Raw genomic sequence first — 25599 nt, forward strand, 5'->3', positions numbered from 1 at the left:
AGGGTAAGGGTATCATAGTCATAGATGGCATATGTTGTCCACTTCCTGTGTACCGGGCACTGCGCTAAGAATATTATGTGTGTTATCTCATTTAATCTCCTAACAATTCTGTATTGTCTCAGTTTTTTAGGTAAGGAAACAGGCTTAGAGAGAAAGAGTAAGCCAATTTCCAAGGTCAAAGTGCTAGGAAATGGTGAAGCTAGGGTTCAGACTCACTGTCAGGAGACTCCAGACAAGAGCCTGGACTCTTAACTGCTAAACTACAATGCCCTAGAAAGCAGAGTTATGTGATATACATCATGTATGTGTATGAATATGATATATATAGTATATGTGTGTATACATATGTGTATATGCACACACACACACACACACACACACACACACAAACACGTGTTTCATACCTAACAGTGATATCCAGAAATGCTTGTGTTGATATGTCTTGAGTTTAGTAGAACGTTAGTAGAACCACATTCCTTGGTTTGTGTTATTGTCTGCATTCTGCCATGCATTAAAGAGCATTTATTGGACACTAGTTTTATGCCAAACATTCTGCCGGATACCAGAATTCAAAGCTAAGACACAGCCTCTATAATTAAATAGCCTACCCTTTTGAAATTCAAGGTTGCTAAATTAATACAATGGATCTATAAGCATTACTTTATTTCTAAGGTTACTTGCTATTATTGTTTCAAGTTCTCTCTTGCTTTGCTAAAAATACATAGAGAAAACAGTTTTACGTCATTAGGTTAAAAAGATTCAGTATAAGCCGAAACCTACTAGTTTGCCGAGCATTAGTTAATTAATGAGCATTATTATTTGATGAATGTATGTCATACTGCAATGTCAGTTTCACAGGGAGATTTGCTGGGAAGCTAACAAAGCATGATCTTCAGTATTCCTCGAGTTCACTGACACCATTAAGAATTAAATCTTAAATCAGTGATCATCTCTACGTGTAAGAAGGCTGCAGAGGATCTTGAGGCAATAAAGTGATTAAAATGAGAGCCATAACTTATCAACAATACAGCCTGTCCACATAATCCCCAAGTGACTTTTATACAATTCTTCTTCTCAGACATTGGAAGCATTTTGCTGATTTAACCCTTCAGCATATACTCAGGAGTTAAAATATAGGTATTACCTCTATTTTCCTGACATGGACTCTGACAAGGAGAGTTAAGAGAAATTTTGTTTCATTGTTTAATTTTAGTAATATTTGTCAGTGGAAAGGGCAGCTGGTTAAAGAATAGAAGCATTTATGATTCTTGCTTTCCCCAGGGACAATTATCTTTCAAAGCTATAATACTTGGAGAAATCTTTGCCTTCAGGTTGGACTCCACTTAAACGAATTCATAGTATATAGATTCACTGCACAACCCCAGATGCCAACTTCTTAATGGAGTAATGGCATCAAAACTTGCAAATGAGTTTATTTAAATTTTAAGTATAACTTTAGTCCTTTATTCTTGTCTTTCAATTTAAATTTACACCATCTCACAGATTTTTAACTTGACTGCTATATAGTAATGAAGGGATTGGGTATATTTGTGTCCCAACTCATTTGTTCATTCTTTTTTCAAGCAATATTTATTGAGAGCCTAGGATGTAACAGACCTTGATCTAGCTGGGGGACAGCAGTGATCTAGACCAAAAGTTTTGACCTTCATGAAGTGAGAGAGACCCAAGAGGAGGTGACTATCTAATATTGCTCTTTTCAAAGTAGGTTGTGAGAATGAGTAAGCGATACCAAAGCAGAATATAACTGTTAGCAAAATAAACACTTATTTTCATGGATTTTCATTTTCACTTGCAGCTTATAAAACCCGTCAGGTTACTTCTCCAAGATATTGGATTTTCCAGCTCTAGCCTGGGGTTGCCACTGATTGCCAGTAGAATTTACAGAAAGCTCCTTTCTGAGGCCAGAGCCATGTCTCAGAGCTGTCCACATGGAGATGGTCAATACAGTTTGACCAGCAATAGTTTTTTGATTGTCTACGGGAACATTTGGATCTTTGACCTCACAAGTCGTTATACAACAGGCCCTTATCCCTGTGGAAAAGTGTTTGTTCCTTTGTGGCTCAGAGGCCCTGTGTTTGCATGTTACGCTTGATGTTCTGGAAGTCATTTTCTCTAGCACTGGGGTTATTTAATTCCAAGGACTGGTTTGAATTTCTTTTAAAACTATAAGTGTATAGGATTACATTTAATTGTTGGTTTATGTACAGGAGCATTACTGCCCTGAGCTGCAGGGAGCACATTATAAGTACTCCTTTGTCCTGAGTAAATATTCATTCAGTTACAGGCTGGATGAGGTCCCATGAATCTCTGAATCATGACGTCTGTGCGAGGATTTGGAGATACTGTTGATATTATCTATTAAGGTTTTGCTGTCTATAGGGTCATATAAAGTAGCTTGGAAATTGCAATGTAAATCAAGAAAAACAATGTCTAAAGCTTGGACCCTTCGACCAGATGGCTGGAGTTGAGCCATTGTGAGTACATATTGTTGGCAGCACACAGGTCAGACAAAAAGGCTGTTGTTCCAGGCGCTCAGCGTCAGCCTTCCAGGGGCAGCGGGAGGACAGAGTGGGGCATTGCTGCACGTTGCGTCGGCCTGAAGGGCAGGAACGTGGAGTCCTGTTCTGGTTCAATTTCACTCTGGAGGTGACAGTCCAATAAAGGAACGATTTTCTTGAAGTACAGCATGCTTTCCCAGTCGTTTCTGAGATTTCTTTTCAAGTGTTAGGGAAGGACTTTCGCTCCAGGCGCCTAGTTCCTCTACCTCCTGGCATCCAGGGTCTTGACTGCTAATAACCCCTTTCCATGCCTTCCCAGCCCTCACCATACTCAGGAGTTGAAAGGCCCTGGTCTCCATAATATATTCTTGCCAGACTCGGAAATATAGCAAGTCACAGTCTCATTTCCATGATCTGCCCTTCGTAAGGGTCATATGGAATGCACTAAATCTAGAGAAATCCATCTGATTGCAAACACCCTGTGTGAGGTAATACTGCAGAGTGAGAATGGGTGAGCAGTTCTGTGGAATTCCCTGCCTTCGTTGAGTGCCAGAAGTATTAGGGATAATTGGGATAATGTCATTAAACACTCAATTATAAGATGGTGCTTCCCTCACGTAGCAGAACTCTCTCGCCACCGAAGGGTACTGCCAAGAGTTGTGAAGAACAACACGGGTCAGCAAACGTGTATTCCTGTTACAAAAGCTTTCTAAACACTGTTGGGATTTCTCTACTGCCTTGAACAGATGGCTCATGACCTGCAGTGACTTCTTTCAGATCCAGGGTCTACAGAATCCAGGCTGCTGTCCAATCACTAAATGGAGTCCCACAGGGCCGTGCATGATGTAGTCCCTGCCAACTTCCCCAGCCTCCTGTCTCTCCACTCCCCAGTTCTCCTCATTCTCTGAACCTCATCTCCTTCTAGCCATTCTTTTTTTTTTTAATTTATTTATTTTTTTGTTTATTTATTTTTGGCTGTGTTGGGTCTTCGTTTCTGTGCGAGGGCTTTCTCTAGTTGTGGCGAGTGGGGGCCACTCTTCATCGCGATGCACGGGTCTCTCACTGTAGCCGCCTCTCTTGTTGCGGAGCACAGGCTCCAGACGCGCAGTCTCAGTAGTTGTGGCTCACGGGCCCAGTTGCCCCGTGGCATGTGGGATCTTCCCAGACCAGGGCTCGAACCCGTGTCCCCTTCATTGGCAGGCAGATTCTCAACCACTGTGCCACCAGGGAAGCCCCCTTCTAGTCATTTAACTTCCTTCAATTCTTCAATCGCCTTTAGGCTTTTGCACCTACAGTTTATGGTACCTGGAAGAGACACCCTTCCAGCTTATCGCATGATCTTCAACACCTCCCCCTGCCCACTGAGGACTTGATTAATAACAAGTTCCTCTCTCCCCTATCCAATCGGAATACGCTATTCAGAAGCTTTTCCACACCCATCAGGATGTAGCCAGTGTACCTGATCACCTATGAGAAATCTCCACTTCCCCAAACTTATTTGGGTTCTTCCTTCTTCCTTGATGCCAAGGATAAGGGTGCATCGGGCAGGGCTAGATAGTCCCTGGGCATTAGTCCAGTAACCACATGGTCTATAGGAACCTCCTACAGTCAGCAGCTCCACTACACAAAAAGTCTGCTTACTCCTCCTTAATTAGGACTTCAGACACACACAAGAATTATTTGAAAATAATGTAATCAAAATGGAGATAGGTTCTACTGAACTTAATAAATAAGTTCAGCATAAGCAGCTGACTACAGATATGTCAGCATCTTTACTGAATTGGAAAGCCCCCAATGAAGTTTTGCTGAATGGATATTTTGAATGAAATATTCAGTAAAAAAAATGAGACCTGACTTTAGACCTTCAAACACTTCCCTTGCAGGAACTGGAGATAGTTGTCTAGTAAGGATTGGTCCAGTTTTCAATCTGCTCTTTGCCCTCTGATTTCCCATTCATTCATTAAATAAATATTTGTTGGGCACTCCCGTCTAACAGGTACCGCTGGCTTCTGTCCCTTTATGCATGCTTCAGAGGGCCTGAGCCCAGGGCAATGGCTCAATGTCCAAAATAAGGAGGTAACATGGAACATCACTGAATGGCAGTTGAAAAAGCTATGGTTTTCATGGCTTCTCTGCTTCTAAATAATTGTATACTCTTAAAAATAATAATTTATTGGGTACTTATTTCTACCAGACACTATTCTAGGTGTTTATATTAATCCTCATTTGATCCTCGTGAGGAACCCAGGATGTAGGCAGTAGTGTTATGTCCATCTTACATATGAGGAAACTGAGGCAAAGAATTACTGAGTAACTTGCCCAAGGGGATGCATCTAGTAAATACTGAAGTCTTGATTTGAACTCAAGAGCCCATACTCTGATCATCATAACACCTTGGAATGGAAAGTCACCTGACCCCACAGGGACTTGTTTGTTTGCTGCATCTGTAAAGTGACTTAGTTGGCCACAGTGGTCTCCCAGATCCCTCCCAGATTAACAGTGCTTGTTTATGGTACTGGAGCTGCCCTGTCCAATGTGCAAATCCTCACACAGGCCCTCTTCCTTTTCCTGCGTTCTTTCAGATCTGCACCTCACACTAGACTTTGCTTTTTCTCAAATACTTTCTCAAAGGCTGCTGCTCGTACCCAGCCCGAGCTTACTACTTCTGTCCTGCCCCACGGACCTCTGTTCTCTAGACCTCTGGTTTTGCAGGTTACCCTCTGAAGGACCAGTGCTCTCCATTGTGGGAGGAGCAAACGTTTTCTCCTCATAAAATCTCTCTCTTGTACACAGTACCACCAAACGGCCCTCTCCTACTTCCACCTGTTTTGTGGAAGAAATTCCACAAAACACCGAACACACCAGGCCCCATGATGGGTTTCAGAGTACACAAGGTGCTTTCACACATATTACATTATTTCAGTAGAAGGGTGAGCATTGTTACTCTCTCTTTTCTACAAGGAGGTTCAAAAAGATAAGACATGCCTAAGATCACACAGCTAGTGAGGGATAGGGTTGGGATTTGAATCCAGATATTCTAAGTTCTTTCCACTATATGTACCAATCTGTCCTCTCTCTGTACTGCTTTCTGTTTGCTCTAACACAAAGCGTCCATGGACTTCACCGTTCAGAAGTCCCTATGTAGAGCGAAATGGTTATGGGTTTAGTTGTTTGCTTTCACAGAAGTGTCTATCTTTCTCACTGAAAACTAGCCATAGCTTGTTATCAACGCTTGGGGCTCTGAGAGGATGGAAGATGAAATTATATTGCAAAATTCTGACACAATTTTTGCTCTGTTTATCAAGATTTGTGGCATAGTTATTTGTGTCTGATGGAGGAGAGTTCTCAGAGTTCATACCAGAAACCCAAAGTGCGTTGGACCAAGATCCCCACTCAGTTCCTATAACTGGGTGCGTTAGAGAGATACCCCAGTTATATTCCACATGCCATCAGCCCTCACAGGTACAGGTTCTGCTAAAATTGGGCTTACCCAGAGGCTATTGCCACTGTTTTGCATGATGAAAAATGTGGTTTTCAATGTGCATTTTGATGTGTGCAGTGGAGTTCAAGACTAAAAGTGGTACGAGGAGAAGGTCTGCAGGAACCGAAGGGCGTAAAATAACCTAACACAGTGATGCTGAACCTGTGAGCCATCTAATCCCAGGATCTCCCTTGAGGGGGGCCCAACTGCATGTTAGAGATACAGCATTCCTGGTGCCCTCTACTGTCCAGGACCGACATGACAGGAAACACAGTTCTGTATTCTGGATGTTAGTTTAATAACTTAAAAAAAATAATTTACTCTTGGGCTGACATTGGGTTTTCCAAGTTTTGGTTTATAATAAGTAGTTTTTAAACATTTAAAAACAGGGGTGTGTAATAAAATGCTGATAGAAAGCATACGCATTGAGCTAACATTTGACTGAAGAAAAAAACAAAGCTGTTAAAAGCTGGTAGGCTCCTTTTCCAACAGCAATAGCATTAATATCTTTCAAGTCACTCCTAACCATAGCTAATTAGAGGTTTATGAGGGATGGCCCTTCCTGATGGGTCACCTCAGGTTAGGCAGCCCACAGATTTGCTATTGACTGTTGGCAACAATGGCTTTGTGAAGAATTTCTGCTCAGCTCGAGGTGATTATCTTTTTTCTTTCTTCTGCTGGTGCGTCTCTTATTTTGACTGGCTGAGGTTGGGTTGGACGATGAGGCCCCGATTCACAGACAGTGCCAGGTCGTTGCTGGAGATCTGCACTGACAGATTGTTGAAAACTTGTTAGTCTGACGTTTTAACAGCCTGCAATGGGGTGGAAATCTGCTCTTTCACTGGAAAAACTTAGAAAGGAAAACATGAGCTTCAGCTGAAATCATCCCCAGGTCCAAATCCGCCGTCTTCTGGCACCAGGGTGCCGAGGGCTGCACAGTCGTTAGAGATCAAGGCCTGACTATGCCACCCACAGGGTAGAAGGGACTCGGCCACTGGGAAGTTGGAGCCTCTGAAGATGCACCTCTGGGAGCTGGGGATCAACACTGGGTGCTAATGGCTCCATCAGTAGCAGAAGTCGGCCTCTCGTGAGGTTTCAGCTGGGTAGTTAGGGGTTGTTCTTTTGGCCGTAGGCATATGATCCAAGAAAAAGGACTTAAAAAACACCTCAGTCTTGGTACCTTTTTTGAGGTAGAAATGGACAGAAAGATTGCAGCCAATACTGTTGGTGAGTGATGTCTGGTACGATAGTATTGTAATTATTTGTCACCTTGCTAAAAGAATTCATTGAGCATCTTGGCTCTTCTAAAGCAAACCCAGCCTCACTATCCCAGCCAAGAAATATATATGTATTTATATATATATATATTTTAGAATCACTGTTATCCTCTACTTTCCTCCCATCTACCAGTGATGGCCACTTTGATTAAGCCCTTCGCCCTGACCCATCACAGTTTTACTTCCATCCTGGGAGGCCACTGAAGGATTCTAACAGGGCTTCTGGGCTTTGCACAGCCAGCTGCCTCTGCCAGGAGGAGCCCTCTCTTTTGCCAGCCATCTTCTTCCTGTTGTCATCTCTTTTTAGAAGCCTTCTGGTAGCCCCAGGCAGTGTTGGGTGCCCACCATTGAGGGTGCCCATAGCCTTTCATATTCTGACTTAAGACCAGGCTCTAAACTTCCTGAGGACAGGATCTAGCCTAAATCTCATTTGATTTTTTTTTTTTTTTTTGGCCATCCTCACCATATAATGCCTACATAGAGTAGGCACTTGATAATGGTGTCTTCTTGAATATTCATTCATTAATTTGACAGATAGTAATGTAGTCCCAGGCTTCCAGGCCCTGTTAGACTTTAGGGAGTGCAGTCCCTTAACAGAACCTATCTTTTTATGATCTGCAGACCTAAGCCATGTTCTCTCCAGGCTGATCTTCCAGGAGTCTGTCTTTAATTAGTACCATTCAGTTCTTTGTTGGGGAAAATGTGAGATGGGAAGTGACCCAGATGTTTTGAGATGTCTTCTCAATGTCAAGTTTCCCCTTCACCACCCCTTTGCAGCTCCACATCACATGGCTGCATCTGATGGCAGCACTCACTGGTGTGTATACATAAATAACCAGAAAAAATCTCCTCTCATGCTACCCCAGATAATCCCAAACCTCAGCTGTATCCCACAGAATGCAGCACTCACTGGTGTGTATACATAAATAACCAGAAAAAGTCTCCTCTCATGCTACCCCAGATAATCCCAAATCTCAACTATATCCCACAAAATTGCAGTAAAAATTTATTTATTCACTTATTTAATTAGCATTGAGAGTGCCGTTATGCATTAGTCATAACGTAAGGGATGATCAAAGAAAACAGATGCATCAGCATACAGGCATTTGCCTTATTTACTAAAAACCTCACTAGAGAAATTCTTATATTGAATGGCAAACTTGCAGAATCCAAGTACTTAAAGATGGGGTGAGGGTGGAATGAAGGTAACTTGTGCTGAGGACGTGCCTCTTCCAGGTTGTCTCGGTTGCCTCTGGGGGCAGATGAGATAAGCTTCCCTTTCCACCAGTGACCATGATTAGCACTTTTCAGATCAGGAAACTCAGTTTTCTTTTTATTTTTTTTCTTAAAAAAGGTCTAATCATATGTCAGAGGCTCTTTTTGCTCTGTTTGGTTGAATGCTCCATCAAGTACAGTCATGGAGATGTTGGGTTTTCTGAAATCTACAGTAGCCTCCAACATTCAGTCACTAGCTCCGTGGGTGTCAAGAGGCAATTGTGCCCAGAGCTATCTAATCCCTGGATCACTGCCATGGTGATGTGACCTTGGACCAACAATTCCAGCGATGCCTTCTGTTTGTCCACTTTCCCAGTTGTGGCCCACCATCAGCTCCCCTCACGAATCAATTCTGCATTTTTGTCTGAGTCATTCCTGGAGGCCCAGCCTATAGCCTGCTCGTCCAATGATTTTATAAACACCTAATTTCCTTTACTAATTTCCTTTCTGCTTAAAAAAAAAAAAAAAAAAAAAAGGCTATAAGTGTGGGAAGGAAATAATCAAAGAATCACAGCCTATTAATTATTTGCTAATAACATTTAACATTACCTGCTTGTGGAAAACAGTTATTGCTTCAGCTGATACTGGAGAAAACCTCCAAGCCAAAAAGATTTCTGTCTTGGATTTTATTTGTTTGCTAATGTTTCCTCCCATCCAAAAATATCAAGATACCTGACCTGAAAAGACTAGTTGCTGCAGGCCTGCTGAGAGAACAACATGGGCATACCTCAGAGATATCAGGGGTTCAGTTCTAGACCACTGCAATAAAGTGAATATCGCCATAGAGCGAGTCATGAATTTTTTGGTTTCCCAGTGCATATAAAAGTTAGGTTTACACTATACTATCATTTATTAAGTGTGCAACAGCATTATGTCTTTAAAAACAATGTACATACCTTAATTTTACAATACTTTATTGTAAAAAATGCTAACCATCATCTGAGCCTTCAGTGAGTTGTAATCTTTTTGCTGGTGGAGGGTTTGAAATATTGTGAGAATTACAGAGACACAAAGTGAGCAAATGCTGTTGGGAAATGGCATCAATTAATTTGCCTGACACAGGGTTGCCACAGACCTTCAATTTGTGAAACACACAATATTGTGTGTAAAACACACAATAAAGCGATGCACAGTAAAATGAGGTATGCCTGTACATTCAAGTGCTAACAAATATTCAGAAAAAAAAGAGTATGAAATCTTATGTGAAGCAAAAAAAAAAAACATTAACTGATTTAAGAAAGTTAGGAGTGCTGCCAATTGAACAATGTGTAAACTTTTCACTATCTTTAACTTTTTTTCTTTAGAGTATAATCTGGTAGTATTATTAATATTTGAATATTATTTTCACTTCAGATATAACTTTCCCTTAAGAAAACAGGTTTGCCGAGTACTTAAATGTGATTTTTTTGAATCACACTTAATTTTTCACAACTAATTTTATGATGAAAGTAATGGAAAATATACAGTCCACTTAAGAGAAATACTTTATTGTACATTTTGCTGGAACACATAATTAAACTAATGAAAATTAAGTGTTTTTGATATAAATTTTTAATGTATTAGAATAGATGCAGTATTTTATAACATCCATCTTGTTCTTCCTGACTAAAAGGTAAATTTAAGATTTAATATAGAAAATTCTTAGTAAATAAAATTAGCAACTAACTTGTGAAATAGTCTGACTTTTAAAATTAGAAGTATTTCTTCATTTTTAATCTTAAATAATAATATGGGTATTAAAATCAAATTATAATGAATGAGTTCAATTTATTAATTCATATTTTTGTATTATTATGTCATCTACAGTAATTTAAATTGGTACATTCTTGCTTATAATTAAAAACTAAACTTGCAATGATACTATGATGTAGATAATATTACCCTACTTTACAGATGAGAGAGCAAGTTTAGCAAACTCATTAAATTGCCCATGATGATATAGTCAGTACGTGCATGAAGCAACAGGATTTGAACTTGGGTCAGTCTAATCCAAAGCCTATATTCTAATAGCTGGCAACTCGTGCAAACAGCAGTGACTAATGAGTGAGAGGAGGGGCTGTAAATAGACCTGGTGTACTTGGCCAAGGCAATATCGAAGCCTGCAGTAGCCAGTATTTGGGAATCTAGTCAAGCATTAAGTAAGCTGTCAGCTTTCATTCTCTCACTCATTGGCGAGGGTGCGGGGGGGGGTGCGGGGTGTATTCTATAGTGAGTAGTACTCTCTGTGCCTCAATTTTCTACTCTCTTAAAAGGGTATGATCAGAGAACAAGATGGTAGATGCATAGCTTAGCCCATAGAACAGTGCTTAGCCCACAGTATGGGCTAAAGAAATTTTAGCTAGTTCACAAATATTTATTAAGGGTCTGGTATATATAAGGCACAAAGGTTATAATAATGAGACATGTTAAAAATGCTAACAGTGAAAGTGGTTTGATTCGTCATGGTCTATGAGGAAAATAGGCATACGAACACCTGAGCTCATATGTAGCATAGCCTCTGTGCTATGGGAGGAGAGCGTGTACCAGGAGACTCCCTGTTGCTAGCAGGGCTCCAGCCCCTTGGATAGGAATTTCAGTAACCATGTCGTTATTTAGGGGCGTTGCTAGCTGGGAGTGATGGAAACAAGCAAGGCAAGGTGGTCTCATTATTTTAGGCACAGAAGACAAAACAAAGATGGAGATTCTTTGGAGAGATGGGATTCTGAGAATCAGGCAGAAGCTTGGTAATCAGAACCGGATCAAAGCCAGGGTCATCCAGCAGCAAGGCACTGGGTTGGGGAGTCCCAGCATGCATGACCAGGAAGAGCCGCAAGCGAGGAGGGCTGCAGCCCTGAGAACCCAGGGAGGCATGGGACCTTCCCCCATGGCAGATCCTGTGGTCTTCTGAGACTTGAAGCCTGTGGCTTAGCCCAATTAATCTCCTAAACTGGGTCATCACCCTGGGTTGCACGGCAAGCAGGAACCTGGCAGCAAACGCCCTGTAAACACTGGTATCAATGAGTAAAAGCACTGGAAAAAATCTGGTTTCTTTCAAGTCCTGAGAACTGAGAACAATCAGATTCCCTTCTGGGCGTTGCTTTAAAATCTGGTACCATCATCAGGTAACTTTACAAAGCAGGGCAATTACAGAATTAGTTAGAGGTGCCTCAGCCATTTCCCAGATAGCCAGGGAGATGAAGACAAGGAAAAGGACTGTCTTGTGATCATTGGAAGGGCCACTGCACCCACTGTTGCTGCTTGGTCATTAGCTTGCATGGTCACTGAACCCAGGCAGGCCATGGCTTTTAATGAATGCAAGTTTCACAGGAATTTTACAAACTTCTCCTGGATTTGTTAGCATCCAGGAAAGGGAGCAAGACCCCCATGGAACACCCACACCCACACCACCTGCATCTAGAAGGGGTATATGTAAGGCTGCCCTTGGACTTGGGTAGCTGTGGGAAGTTAGCCACCATCCACTGCAAGTCCCTGCAATTAAAGAAGGAAAGCTCTTCCATCCTAGCACATGCGTGGGCTTTCATCCTTAACAAAGGGCAAGCAATCACTCCAGAGTTATTTCCCTGTAGGACCCAGAACATGGACTGATAGAGCTTCCTAGCACTTTGTTTCACCAAGAGGCTGAAAACACTTTAGAAACATCTGATCTTTCAATTAAAAATAATGATTAACTCAGGTCATAAAAAAAATACCACTTTAAAAAGCAGGTAATACAGGAAATGGATCTTAGCAACTCGAAAGGGTTTAAACTCTGCCAAAACACAAACAAAACAGCAACAGTCAGATCAGACTCCACGGATCATTAATCCTCACATTTGCTCTCTGATCTGACTTTGTGGCATCTATTAGCCTCCCCATGTTATTTACAGAGAAATGAAGTCTGAAGAGATTAAATACGTGATAAATATCACATGATATTTAGTTCAGCAGAGTAGCCAGGGAAAAAGTTCATGCTATGTACTTTCTGTTTAGTATTCAGTGCACTTTTGCAACCTTCGGGTGCACCCAGCCTTCCTCCTCCACAGTCCATTCGCTTGACCTGCCAAAGGGAGTCTAACGAGCCAGCAGCTTCCTTCCTTTTCGTGGTCCTGAACCAACTGTCCATCTCTGTGCACAGTGTAGGTCATCCCAGAAAATGGGTTGATTTGAATGTAGTTGGGTCATCCTTTCTCCTCTCAACCTGTGCCTCTGTGTACCAGGAGGTTGCATCATTAGGTGTGAAGAATATGAATTCTTTCATCTGGGAATCGTTTTGCCCAGAAATTACTTTGTCTTATAATATTTTAAGTGTAAGTACAATAAAGATTGACAGGAGTGGAATTAACCAAGTTGTGAACAGTGAAAGAAAGAGGAAAATGGACCAAAATAGATGCCCTCAGTCTTTCTAAGGACAAGGAAATAAATGGTAAAAACAAGTCCAGCCTGGTACTAAATGACATCCATAAGCCCATGGGAGACGTGTGTAGAGAGGCAGAATATGACGGGACATTTTTATATTCACAGTGTTGCAAATGGGGACAATTCTTTCCTATTATGAAATATTTCAAGCACAGAAAACAGAGAATAAGGAACAGATCATTATAGAAAAAGTTGATAACCCCTGTATGCCCTCCAACATTTCATTACTCTGTATATCTTCCCCCTACCCTGAATTTGATGTTCCTTATTCATTGCCTGTTTTTATGCTTTTTCTGTAAATTAATGTATCCATAAACAACATGTGCTATGTTTAGATATTTTTAACTTCATTAAAACATGGAGACAGTTTTTTTTACCTAGCATGATACTTTTACATGATATAAACATTATATATGTTCGGGTTTTTTAATTAATTTATTTTACTTCTGGCTGCGTTGGATCTTCATTGCTGTGCACGGGCTTCTCATTGCAGTGGCTTTTCTTGTTGTGGAGCACGGGCTCTAGGCACATGGGCTTCAGTAGTTGTGGTACACGGATACAGTAGTTGTGGCTCCTGGGCTCTAGAGCACAGGCTCAGTAGTTGTGGCGCACAGGCTTAGTTGCTCCGCGTCATGTGGGGTCTTCCCGGACCAGGGATCGAACCCGTGTCCCCTGCATTGGCAGGTGGATTCTTAAACACTGCGCCAACAGGGAAGTCCCTAAACATTATATATGTTTTATATGATTTGAATATTATATATTTTACATGATTTGAACATTATATATTTTATAAGATTTAAATATTATACAATTTGAATATTATATATTTATATGTGTATATTATACATATAACATGTTTTTACACTATATGTAGCCCTAATTCATTTTCACTTTTATTTTTATTTTTTTAAACTTTTTTATTGCAGTATAATTGCTTTACAATGGTGTGTTAGTTTCTGCTTTATAACGAAGTTCATCAGTTATACACATACATGTATCCCCATATCTCTTCCCTCTTGCATCTCCCTCCCTATCCCACCCTTCGAGCTGGTCACAAAGCACCGAGCTGATCTCCCTGTGCTATGCAACTGCTTCCCACTAGCTATCTGTTTTACTTTGGTAGTGTATATATGTCCATATATACACTACCACTCTCTCACTTTGTCCCAGCTTACCCTTCCCCCTTCCTGTGTCCTCAAGTCCATTTTCTAGTAGGTCTGTGTCTTCATTCCTCTCTTGCCCCTAGGTTCTTCATGACCATTTTTTTTTTTTTAGATTCCATATATATATGTTAGCATACGGCGTTTATTTTTCTCTTTCTGACTTACTTCACTCTGTATGAGACTCTAGGTCCATCCACCTCACTGCAAATAACTCAATTTGATTCCTTTTTATGGCGAGTAATATTCCATTGTACATATGTGCCACGTCTTCTTTATCCATTCATCTATTGATGGACACTTAGGTTGCTTCCATGTCCTGCCTATTGTAAATAGAGCTGCAATGAACATTGTGGTACATGACTCTTTTTGAATTATGGTTTTCTCAGGGTATATGCCCAGTAGTGGGATTGCTGGGTCGTATGGTAGTTCTATTTTTAGTTTTTTAAGGAACCTCCATACTGTTCTCCATAGTGGCTGTATCAATTTACATTCCCACCAACAGTGCAAGAGTGTTCCCTTTTCTCCACACCCTCTCCAGCATTTCTTGTTTGTAGATTTTTTGATGATGGCTATTCTGACCAGTGTGAAATGATATTGCATTGTAGTTTTGATTTGCATTTCTCTAATGATTAATGATGTTGAGCATTCTTTCATGTGTTTGTTGGCAATCTGTGTATCTTCTTTGGAGAAATATCTATTTAGGTCTTCTGCCCATTTTTGGATTGGGTTGTTTGGTTTTTTGATATTGAGCTGCATGAGCTGCTTGTAAATTTTGGAGATTAATCCTTTGTCAGTTGCTTCATTTGCAAATATTTTCTCCCATTCTGAGGGTTGTCTTTTCATCTTGTTTATGGTTTCCTTTGCTGTGCAAAAGCTTTTAAGTTTCATTAGGTCCCATTTGTTTATTTTTATTTCCATTTCTCTAGGAGGTGGGTCAAAAAGGATCTTGCTGTGATTTATGTCATAGAGTGTTCTGCCTATGTTTTCCTCTAAGAGTTTGATAGTGTCTGGCCTTACATTTAGGTCGTTAATCCATTTTGAGTTTATTTTTGTGTGTGGTGTTAGGGAGTGTTCTAATTTCATTCTTTTATATGTAGCTGTCCAGTTTTCCCAGCATCACTTATTGAAGGGGCTGTCTTTTCTCCATTGTATATTCTTGCCTCCTTTATCCAAGATAAGGTGACCATATGTACATGGGTTTATCTCTGGGCTTTCTATCCTGTTCCATTGATCTATATTTCTGTTTTTGTGCCAGTACCATATTGTCTTGATTACTATAGCTTTGTAGTATAGCCTGAAGTCTGGGAGCCTGATTCCTCCAGCTCCATTTTTCTTTCTCAAAATTGTTTTGGTATTCGGGGTCTTTTGTGTTTCCATACAAATTGTGAAATTTTTTGTTCTAGTTTTGTGAAAAATGCCATTGGTAGTTTGATAGGGATTGCATTAAATCTGTAGATTGCTTTGGGCAATAGAGTCATTTTCACAATGTTGATTCTTCCAATCCAAGAACATGGTGTACCTCTCCATCTATTTGTATCATCTTTAATTTCTTTCATCAGTGTCTTATAGTTTTCTGCATACAGGTGTTTTGTCTCCTTAGGTAGGTTTAATCCTAGGTATTTTATTCTTTTTGTTGCAGTAGTAAATGGGAGTGTTTTCTTAATTTCACTTTCAGATTTTTCACCATTAGTGTATAGGAAGGCAAGAGATTACTGTGCATTAATTTTGTATCCTGCTACTTTACCAAATTCATTGATTAGCTCTAGTAGTTTTCTGGTGGCATCTTTAGGATTCTCTATGTATAGTATCATGTCATCTGCAAACAGTGACAGCTTTACTTCTTCTTTTCCATTTTGGATTCCTTTTATTTCTTTTTCTTCTCTGATTGCTGTGGCTAAAACTTCCAAAACTATGTTGAATAATAGCGGTGAGAGTGGGCAACCTTGTCTTGTTCCTGATCTTAGTGGAAATGGTTTCAGTTTTCCACCATGTTGGCTGTGGGTTTGTCATATATGGCCTTTATTATGTTGAGGTAAGTTCCCTCTATGCCTGCTTTCTGGAGTGTTTTTATCATAAATGGTTGTTGAATTTTGTCAAAAGCTTTCTCTGCATCTATTGAGATGATGATATGGTTTTTCTCCTTCAATTTGTTAATATGGTATATCACATTGATTGATTTGCATGTATCAAAGAATCCTTGCATTCCTGGGGTAAACCCCACTTGGTCATGGTGTATGATCCTTTTAATGTGCTGTTGGATTCTATTTGCTAGTATTTTGTTGAGGATTTTTGCATCTATGTTCATCAGTGATATTGGTCTGTAGTTTCCTTTTCTTGTGACATCTTTGTATTGGTATCAGCATGATGGTGGCCTCTTAGAATGAGTTTGGGAGTGTTCCTCCCATTTTCACTTTTAACTGCCATATAGCACTCCAATGTATGACTAACATTTATCTGTTTTGTAGCTGAACAGTAAAGTTTCTGTAGTTATCATTCTAGAAGATGACCTGCTATGTCATAGTGTATGCACATTTCAACTTAGTAAGAATGAAATCTAGTAAGTAATAAGTATAAATCTAGTAAGATTTTGCCGGTTTTTCTCCAAAATGGTTCCATCATTTTATACTGCAACCCACAGTGTGTGAGAAGATCCATTTCTTTACATTTTTGATAAACTTGTTTTTGCCAGATTTCTAAGTGTTGCCAAATCAATGGGCTCAAAATAGGCTTCGTTTTATCTTTTATTTGCTGGTTCCTGATTATTAGTATGGTTGAATATATCCTCTCTGTTAGTGACCATTCAGTTTCCTCTTCCATGAATTGCTTATGTCCTTTATCCACTTTTCCATTGGATTATTTGTTATTTTCTTATTGATTTGGAGGATTTATTTATACATTCAGGTACTAACCATTTGTCAATCATATACATAAATGTGGTCTATTCTTAAATAACTGGTTGTATCTCTGGAGTTTGCCCTGTACAGAAATGTTAAGATGCAAGTTAAAACTGAGATGTAGATAAGAGAGTTGATATTTCCATGAGTCGATGCTTCTGGAAAAGGATTGTGAATGCCACTTTTTCATCATTTCCTTATTTGTGCAGAGAGTTCAGAGTTCCCAAGTTCAGAGAGTTAAGTGTAGGCCACCTAGGTTGTACTTGAAAATGTCTGTTTGCTTGCAGAGTAGGTAGCTTAGGATAATTTCAGTACTGAATAAGAGCCAATTTTGAGAGTCATTCACCTCAGATTACTAGATCTAATAGACTGTGTATCTTCCATTGAAATAGAAACTGTTGGACACTGGGTGCGTCTCTGGCCATGACCCCTCATAGGAACACACAGATCAGCTTGAGGCAGGGGCATGAGGCACGCAGGAACAGTCTGTCCCCAATTTACCTCTCCAATATTTTGCTACGAGGAAAGTCTCTGCTCATGACATAAGTCCCTAGACTCAGGCAACTAAAGAAAACATGAAGAGCAGAATAATGTCATGGTGATGTCAGGTTGCATGGACATGTTGCTTTGGGAAACCTGATAGGAAATCTTAAAATAATGATGGCTTTCTTTCTATTTCAGAGGTGTGGCGAAATCTTGTTTGAAAACCCTGATCAGAATGTCAAATGTGTTTGCATGCTAGGTAAGAAGTCTTCTCATTTAAAATCTATTAAGTATGCTGATGTCATGTGAGCTTACTGTTGTTCTGTTGCCTTAGTGATTGTCTCTTGTTCCATATTGCAGAGGCTAATAGGCTATTTTATAGGTTTATAGACAGCTATAACACATTTGTATGTGGAACACTTGATGATACAGAAAGGGTTTGATTTTAATAACTGTCAGTAAGTCAGGAACCATGCTTCTGAGTCTTTCAAATTTTTTCTTGGATCATCAACATAACATAGTATTGGGTGCTTTGTATTCAGGCAACTGTGATGAGAAAGTAAGAAGAATCACATTGTAATTCCTAAACTAGAGATCATACGCTAGGCAAGTAAACTATTAAATATTTACACCACAGCACAAAGCCCTTACTTACAGTGCCTGGGAGGAATATACATTTGAACTAAACTGAAGTCAGCACCGCAGTTACCCACACTGCATTTGTAATAAAAATTGCAGCATCATAATGAATAATCATTTGTTCTTGTGGGATGATATATCATCAGTGCCTTTCACAAACTCTTTAATGTATAATATTCCGTTAAAAGATGACGTTGATATTATTTTCCTCATTTTATAGAGTAGAAAACTAATACAGAGCATATAAGTGATGCACTTAACCTCAAAATGAGAAATGAGCCAAATCATGATATGAAAGTTTCTAATCTGTAAAAATTTAGGTCTAGTGTTTAGATCTTATTTGAGCCACTGAACTATGTTCAATGAACTTTTAATTAAGTAACTATAGTAATAGAACAAAGCAGTAGCATGAATAAATAAAAATAATCCTTAAATTTGACTTTCACCAAAATTTCACCCTAATCCATTCCAACTTTGAACCATACTCATAAGCAAAGAAAAAAATTATTCATTTTAGCTCCTTCTGTTTTCTCTGGCTACCTCATATGTTGGCAGCCTAGGTTATTGGTAAGATGGCTCAAAAGCAGACAGCAAGATAGAGGCAGGGGAACATCTTGGTAATTTATAATTCAAGATAATCAGGTAATAAATAATCAAAAGTTGCTCATTACCTAAAAACAAACCAAAAACAGAAACCAGACACAAACACTGTATTTTCCTGGTCTTCTGATCTTTCTTATTTTCTTGTGCTAGTATTTTAAACCTTTCTGATGCAGTTCTTATATGTTTTTATTTTAATTAGGATGGGGCTATATAGTAACATAGCCACTGGAAAATGAACATTCTATTGGAAGCACATGAACAGTGAATATAGCATAGCATCCATAAATCCATTTCAAATGTCCAGTATTCCTTTCCCTTAACCATGAAAATGCCTCAGAATGCTAAGTGCAGGGTACAAACCACAGAGAGAGAGAGAGAGAGAGAGAGAGAGAGAGATGGAAGCAGAAAAACTTCCTTTGTCCAGCCATATATCCCAGCTTTGGATGTGGGAGACCATCTCATCACCGCATCAGATCTATTCATCAACTCACTCATTTAACTTTCACAATAGCAGTATGGTTTGGTGCTATTATAATCCTCATTTTACAGAAGGAAATTTGTGACAAATGATCGAATACTATAGGACCTTAATCCCACTAAAATATTATTTGTTTATAGCTTCTACATGATCTAGTAACATGAATCAGTTTTAATTCATGATGACTTTAAGCACATGAACACATAACTTATTTTGATGAATTTTTCCTTGTACGAGCTCTCATGTGAGTTGCTTGATTAGTTTATAGCTAGGACAAGGACAGCAATAGACTGTCTACTACTGCCTATAGACTTGAATTCACTTAAAGTCAATCATCTTTCCATCTCTTCTGGATAATATGGTGTGGTTTATAACCCTAACCGGAAGACACTCCTGGCCACCAAATGCATTCCCCCAATGAATCTGCCAAATTACACAAATTCCCCAAATTAGAAGAATATTTATATAAATCAGCTTTCTGTTACTACCACTGTCATAAGATTTACAATTAACTGAGTACTTAAATATGTCACAGATGAAGTCCATCCAGAGTACCTTACATAGTTAGATCATTTATTCTAAGTAAATTAAGACATAGCCTCTCCTTCAAAATATAGATATCTTTGGCAATAGCAGTATATTATTAAGCTTGTAGGTTTCATTAGTTTATTAGATTTCTATTTTCTTAGGAACATAGAACTAAATAATATAAAGGAACCATGAAAATGGAAGTTTTTATTAGTTTAAGGGCGTGGGATAATTAAAGATGGAATAGGAAGAACACTCGTACATTTTACCTTTAAAGCAGATGGTAAATATTTATTGAATGTTGAAGATATTACTATGTCTAGTGAGCTGGAGTTACTCCGATCATGAAAATTATGCCCTCAAGGAGCTTACACATAAGAAGGCTTAGACTTTTTCCTACTTCTCTTTTTAAGAGGTTTGCTACAAAATGTAACTGAAACATTTACAGAGTCCTTTGAAATCTTAGATGAAAGAGAATACCAAAATAAAACTATTATGGGTATCAATACAGATGGATCAATCCGCCATGAGCATGTGTCCACCTGAAGCCAAAGGCTACCATTTCACAGCAATAGTGTGCAAGATAATGAAAAAAGTTGAATGATTTATTCCCTTAAAAGAAACAAGAGAAACTCAAGGCATGAACTTGTAACTCACTAGAACTGAGACCACATCTTAGACCACATATTTATCAAGAAGGGGCATCTGCATAACACGAAAATAACAACAAACCTCCGCTTCACCACTGTCTGAGGTCTTATCTGAGTTAGTTTGTTGCTTCCTTTGAGAGGAACCTGTGATCGTGCCCTTATGACTTCCCGAAGCATTTCTTGAGAAAACTTTATATCTTCAACAGTAAAGGATAAGGAGTCTCTGCTGCTTAAAGGGACTGTTAAGTTTTCTAAGTGTTTCTAAGTCATGAATGTAGTTTGTGTTTTTGCAGATCACATTATAACCTTTTTATGAATAAATCAAAATTTTGAAACAAGAAAACCAAATATATAAAGTCTGCATTTCCAAAACTTCACTCTGATCTTTATGCCACCCCAATATTGAGATCCCTAATGGAGGCCAACCTAAGACATTCAGAGCTTTGAAGTGTCAAGTTCTTGGCTCACCCCCTCCGGCATTCCCTCTCTACCCACTCACACACCAGGTTTGGGGCCCCTGCCTTGGCCCCAGCTGTGCTTCAGCACGTTTGAGATGGAACAGGGAAGACAGTCACTAGCCAGGCACACCATTTGCACTTTTCTTCTGTCCCACCAGTGTCTCCCCAGACCTTTCTGAAAAATACAATTTTTATGCTTCGAGTCGTTTACCTCATGACCTCCATGAACAAGTCATCCTCATAAAACTCATACTTCTGGCTCATTACATTCAATGAGACATAAGTGTGAAATTCATCTGAAGTTACTCTGAAGTACTGAATTCAAAGCAATTTTAAGTGAGAGCAAACTCTTGTCATATGTGGGCCTTACAGGCAATCATTTCTATGTTCAGGGGAATAGTTCGTGTTGGATATGAAGGTAAATAAAGATGTAGTGCAGAGCTGGCTACACTGAGTATTTACTATTTATTCCTTAAAATTCTGTCAGAGGGATAAAATGTAGACAATGTTAAGTACGAAATTGTAATAAATGCGGCTTTGTTCTTTCCTTCACCCTTAAGGAGTTCAAAACTGCTAACTCCCATCTCCCTCCTTTTTCTCAATTTAGCCATAAGATTTCTCTCAAATCAAGATAGACCTCAAAGTTTACAGAACTATATCAAAGGGTACTCAACTGTATAGTAAGATGTGTACCTTAATTAGGTATAATGAATTGATAACCAAGGGAAGAAGGAAGTGAAAGAGAAATTCTCTCTCATTACACAATTGACGTATGAGGTGTGGCCGGTTCCTAAAAGGATTTTATTTTTCAAAGTATAATGAAAGTGCTAGGGTACAAAGAGCCAAGAGTATTTAAAGAAACTACATAAAATGATCGATGTTAATTCACTTAGTTCATTTGCTAACTTCTGTCTGGGAAATGCTAAATCCTGGGAAAAGAAACTTTCTAAAAAGAGTTCCCGATCAGACTTGGTGCCCTTCTTTCCCTTGTAATTTTACAATTTGAAATTTTCAGTGGCCCTGCTTTTGTTTCATGGGTGATTCCTTTCATGCTGATTGGTGTCATATCATTAGAATATAAGGTCGTACTTTCTTATCTGCCATGGCTTAGAAAGGGGTGTTCATATTGTCAGGTTTCTGTTTGAAATTTTTTATAAATCATTTCAAGAGATCGTCAGTTTTCAGAGAAATAGAATACCATAAGATCAATATTTTATTAACATTTAACATGAGCACAGAGAGACTTGCTTTGTAGTCCAACCTCTGAAAAATTAACTGTGTACTTTGAGAAGTTGCTTCATCTTTTAGACTTCAATTTATAGTTTTTCTGCAAAGTGGTAATAAAAATGTCTGTCCCTTCCAGCCCAGGGGTTGTCCTGGTAATACAGAATGTGATGTTCTGTGAGGAGATGTTCCCAGCTATGGTGCCCTAGATATGGTTTATGCATCAATAAATTAATAAATAAATAATAACAACTGAAAATAAGCAAATTGATGATAAATAATAATAAACAGTAAATTATTTATTTATGACATTAACAGTGTTTAGAAAAGCAATTGAAAAGACAAATCTATGCAAATGTGAGATCAATTTCAAAAAATATTAAATATGTTCTTCAAAATTTTGTCATATCTCAAAGGCATCATCTAATATTCATTCAAAGGATATTCATTGAGCATTTACTATATGCAAGGTACTATGCTAGGCACTGGGAATGCAAAGACCAGTGGAGCACAGGCCCTGCACTCAGAGGGTTTACATTCCAGGCAGAGATTCAAGCCCCAAACCCCAAAATCTGCAATGCTAGCTTGAGAGTGACAAATGATAGAAAAGAAATAAAGTGTGTTGGAACTTCAGAAGATGAAAAGAGTGCATACAATTGGGATATGAAGACACGTGGATTGATATGCAAAGACCAAGAAAGAGGCAGCATCCTAGGTAGATACATGACCATTTTTAAAAGCCCAAATACAAGAAAACTGAGGAGTGGAGAAGGAAGTAAGTGTTTCAGGCCACAAGCAGTATAAAAGGATAAATTGGAAAGGAATTTGAGGCCTTATTATAGACAGTTTGACTGTTACCACTAGCTATAAAAAGGACAGAAGTACCAAACGAAAGAGCATTCTGGTCTCTTTTATTTAGTCAGTTAGAGAGCATTTTTTAATTTACATAGAGGGTATTATAGAATATTCTATAAACTAGTTTCTGCGGGGCAGTATTGAGTACAGCTGTTCACCAAATACTTGTGAAATTAAATAATTTTAACCCAATGTATATTTGAAACTGATGGCCTGAATTCTAGGCTTGATTATTTTAATGAATATTACTTTTGTCTTTTCTCTTTGATATCAGATACATAGTATTTTATTTAAGAAGTACAATATTGTCATCTTTTATACTGGAAAAAAATTGATATTTTTTCACTTTTTCATCTAATAAAATTGGGAGTTTTTTTATTTTAAAATTTTGCTCTTATCACTGGCATCTGCCTGTGATTTTTGTATGTGGACAATTTTGAGGTCTATACATTTTTTCTTAGAAATTAATACACAGTCTGTTTGAAGGCAACATAATATCTGTTATCAAAGTAGGTCACTACTTTGGTGGCATAGTGGAAAGAACAGGGCATTTAAATATCTGGACCAGCTAAAAACTGTGTGGTCATAGGAAAGTCACTTAAGAGTTATAGATCTCAGTTTATTCCTCCCTAAAATGGAATAAGAAGTAATAATAACAATATTATTATCTACCTTATTAGGTTTGTTGAGGATCAAATAACACAACAAATATTAAAGCATTCAGTAAACTGTTAGAAGTCCTAGAAATATAAATATTATTTTATTTATACTAATAACTAAAATGTTCTAAGTTCTTGCATTTAATTTAATATTAGTAGTATTTTTTATGCAAACTGACAGCTTTGATATACTTTCAATATTAAACTGTTTCAGTTTGCTTCAAGTGAATAGATATTTTCAAGTACATGTTTGCAACCTAGAAATAAGCATATTATCATCATAGGTTATTAAAGAAAGATTATTGTAAGGACTATTTTATGTGCACTTAACTTTATAAAAGTGAAGGTCTATGTTCAAAGACAAAAGCTTTCAAGTTGCTTAACTTTGATTTACTGAGATTAAAATGCCTTGGGAATTTGAATTAATTTTTTAAAATTTTTATTGGAGCATAGTTGCTTTACGATGTTGTGTTAGTTTCTGCTGTACAGCAAAGTGAATCAGCTATACGTATACATATATCCCCTCTTTCCCATTTAGATCACCACAGAGCATTGAGTAGAGTTCCCTGTGCTGTACAGTAGGTTCTCATTAGTTATCTATTTTATACATAGTAGTGTATATATTGTCAATCCCAATCTCCCAATTCATCCCATCGCCCCCTTTCCCCCCTTGGTGTCCATACGTTTGCCCCCTATGTCCGTGTCTTTATTTCTGCTTTGCAGATAGGTTCATCTGTATCATTTTTCTAGATTCCAGATACATGTGTTAATATACGATATTTGTTTTCCTTTTTCTGACTACTTCATTCTGTATGACAGTCTCTAGTTCCATCCACATCTCTGCAAATGGCACAGTTTCATTCCTTTTTATGGCTGAGTAATATTCCATTGTATATATGTACCACATCTTCTTTATCCATTCCTCTGTTGATGGACATTTAGTTTGCGTCCATGTCCTGGCTATTGTAAATAGTGCTGCAATGAACATTGGGGTGCATGTATCTTTTGGAATTATGGTTTTCTCCAGGTACATGCCCAGGAATGGGATTGCTGGGTCACATGATAGTTCTGTTTTTAGTTTTTTAAGGAACCTCCATTCTGTTCTCCATAGTGGCTGTATCAATTTACATTCCCACTAATTAATTTCGTCTTACACTTACGAAGCACTTCATTCTTATCATGTGAGTACATCATTTCACTCTATATGCATGTCCAAGGATGATATTTTCTAAATCTAAAAGAGAACAAATTGAAACCTGGACATTCCCAAGGGAGGACAGAGACAGCATTATCCTCATCTCTCACCCAGGGCCTGGCCTTGTTTTACTTTTCAATGTACTCATCACCAAATGATGTTTGTTTGTTTGTTTTGTTTGTTTTGTTTGCGGTACGCGGGCCTCTCACTGCTGTGGCCTCTCCCGCTGCAGAGCCCAGGCTCCAGACGCGCAGGCCCAGAGGCCACGGCCCACGGGCCCAATCGCTCCGCGGCACGTGGGATCCTCCCAGACCGGGGCACGAACCCGTGTCCCCTGCATCGGCAGGCGGACTCTCAACCACCGCGCCACCAGAGAAGCCCCAAATGATGTATTTTATATTCGTTTGATTTGTTCATCGCTCTCTCCCAGTCTCACTGCCCCACACACCCATATATACAGAATGTAAATATCATGGAAACAAGGAATTAGTTTATTTACTGCTAAGGGTCCAGCATCTGGAAGAGGGTCCAGCCACCTAGCCCCTCACTGGAGCTTAATATTTGCTGAAGAGATACATGCTGATGCATTTGTCAAAACAGCACAATTGTCTGTAAAGCATGGCCCAGATGTGCCAAAGACTGATGGGTATAGCATTTAAAACCCTCTGCTAACTCAGCCAAGGAATGGATCATCTCCTAATTGAACTAAGTGAGAGTTTCCCAAGCATACTACTCTGGGTTACAGGATGAGAAAGACATAGTTCTCTACAAATAGGCAATTAGAACATATCCTAAAAATATAGGTGATTACCAATTATTTCTT

General features: G+C 38.9%; 1 protein-coding gene across 2 annotated transcripts in view; it reads left to right on the forward strand.

The window, feature by feature from the left end:
- The window catches only part of PDE7B (phosphodiesterase 7B), a 337178-nt gene that overhangs the window by 96948 nt on the left and 214631 nt on the right, over positions 1 to 25599 (forward strand). The window contains exon 2 of one of the 2 annotated variants that reach the window (XM_030853384.2): positions 17686 to 17746. In XM_030853384.2, coding sequence (XP_030709244.1) covers positions 17686 to 17746 — 61 coding nt within the window. Of the gene's footprint in view, positions 1 to 17664; positions 17747 to 25599 lie in introns of those variants that run through there. The other variant, XM_030853383.2, reaches the window with a different exon arrangement.

The sequence above is a fragment of the Globicephala melas genome, chromosome 14 (genome assembly GCF_963455315.2).
Source record: "Globicephala melas chromosome 14, mGloMel1.2, whole genome shotgun sequence".
Lineage (NCBI taxonomy): Eukaryota > Metazoa > Chordata > Mammalia > Artiodactyla > Delphinidae > Globicephala > Globicephala melas.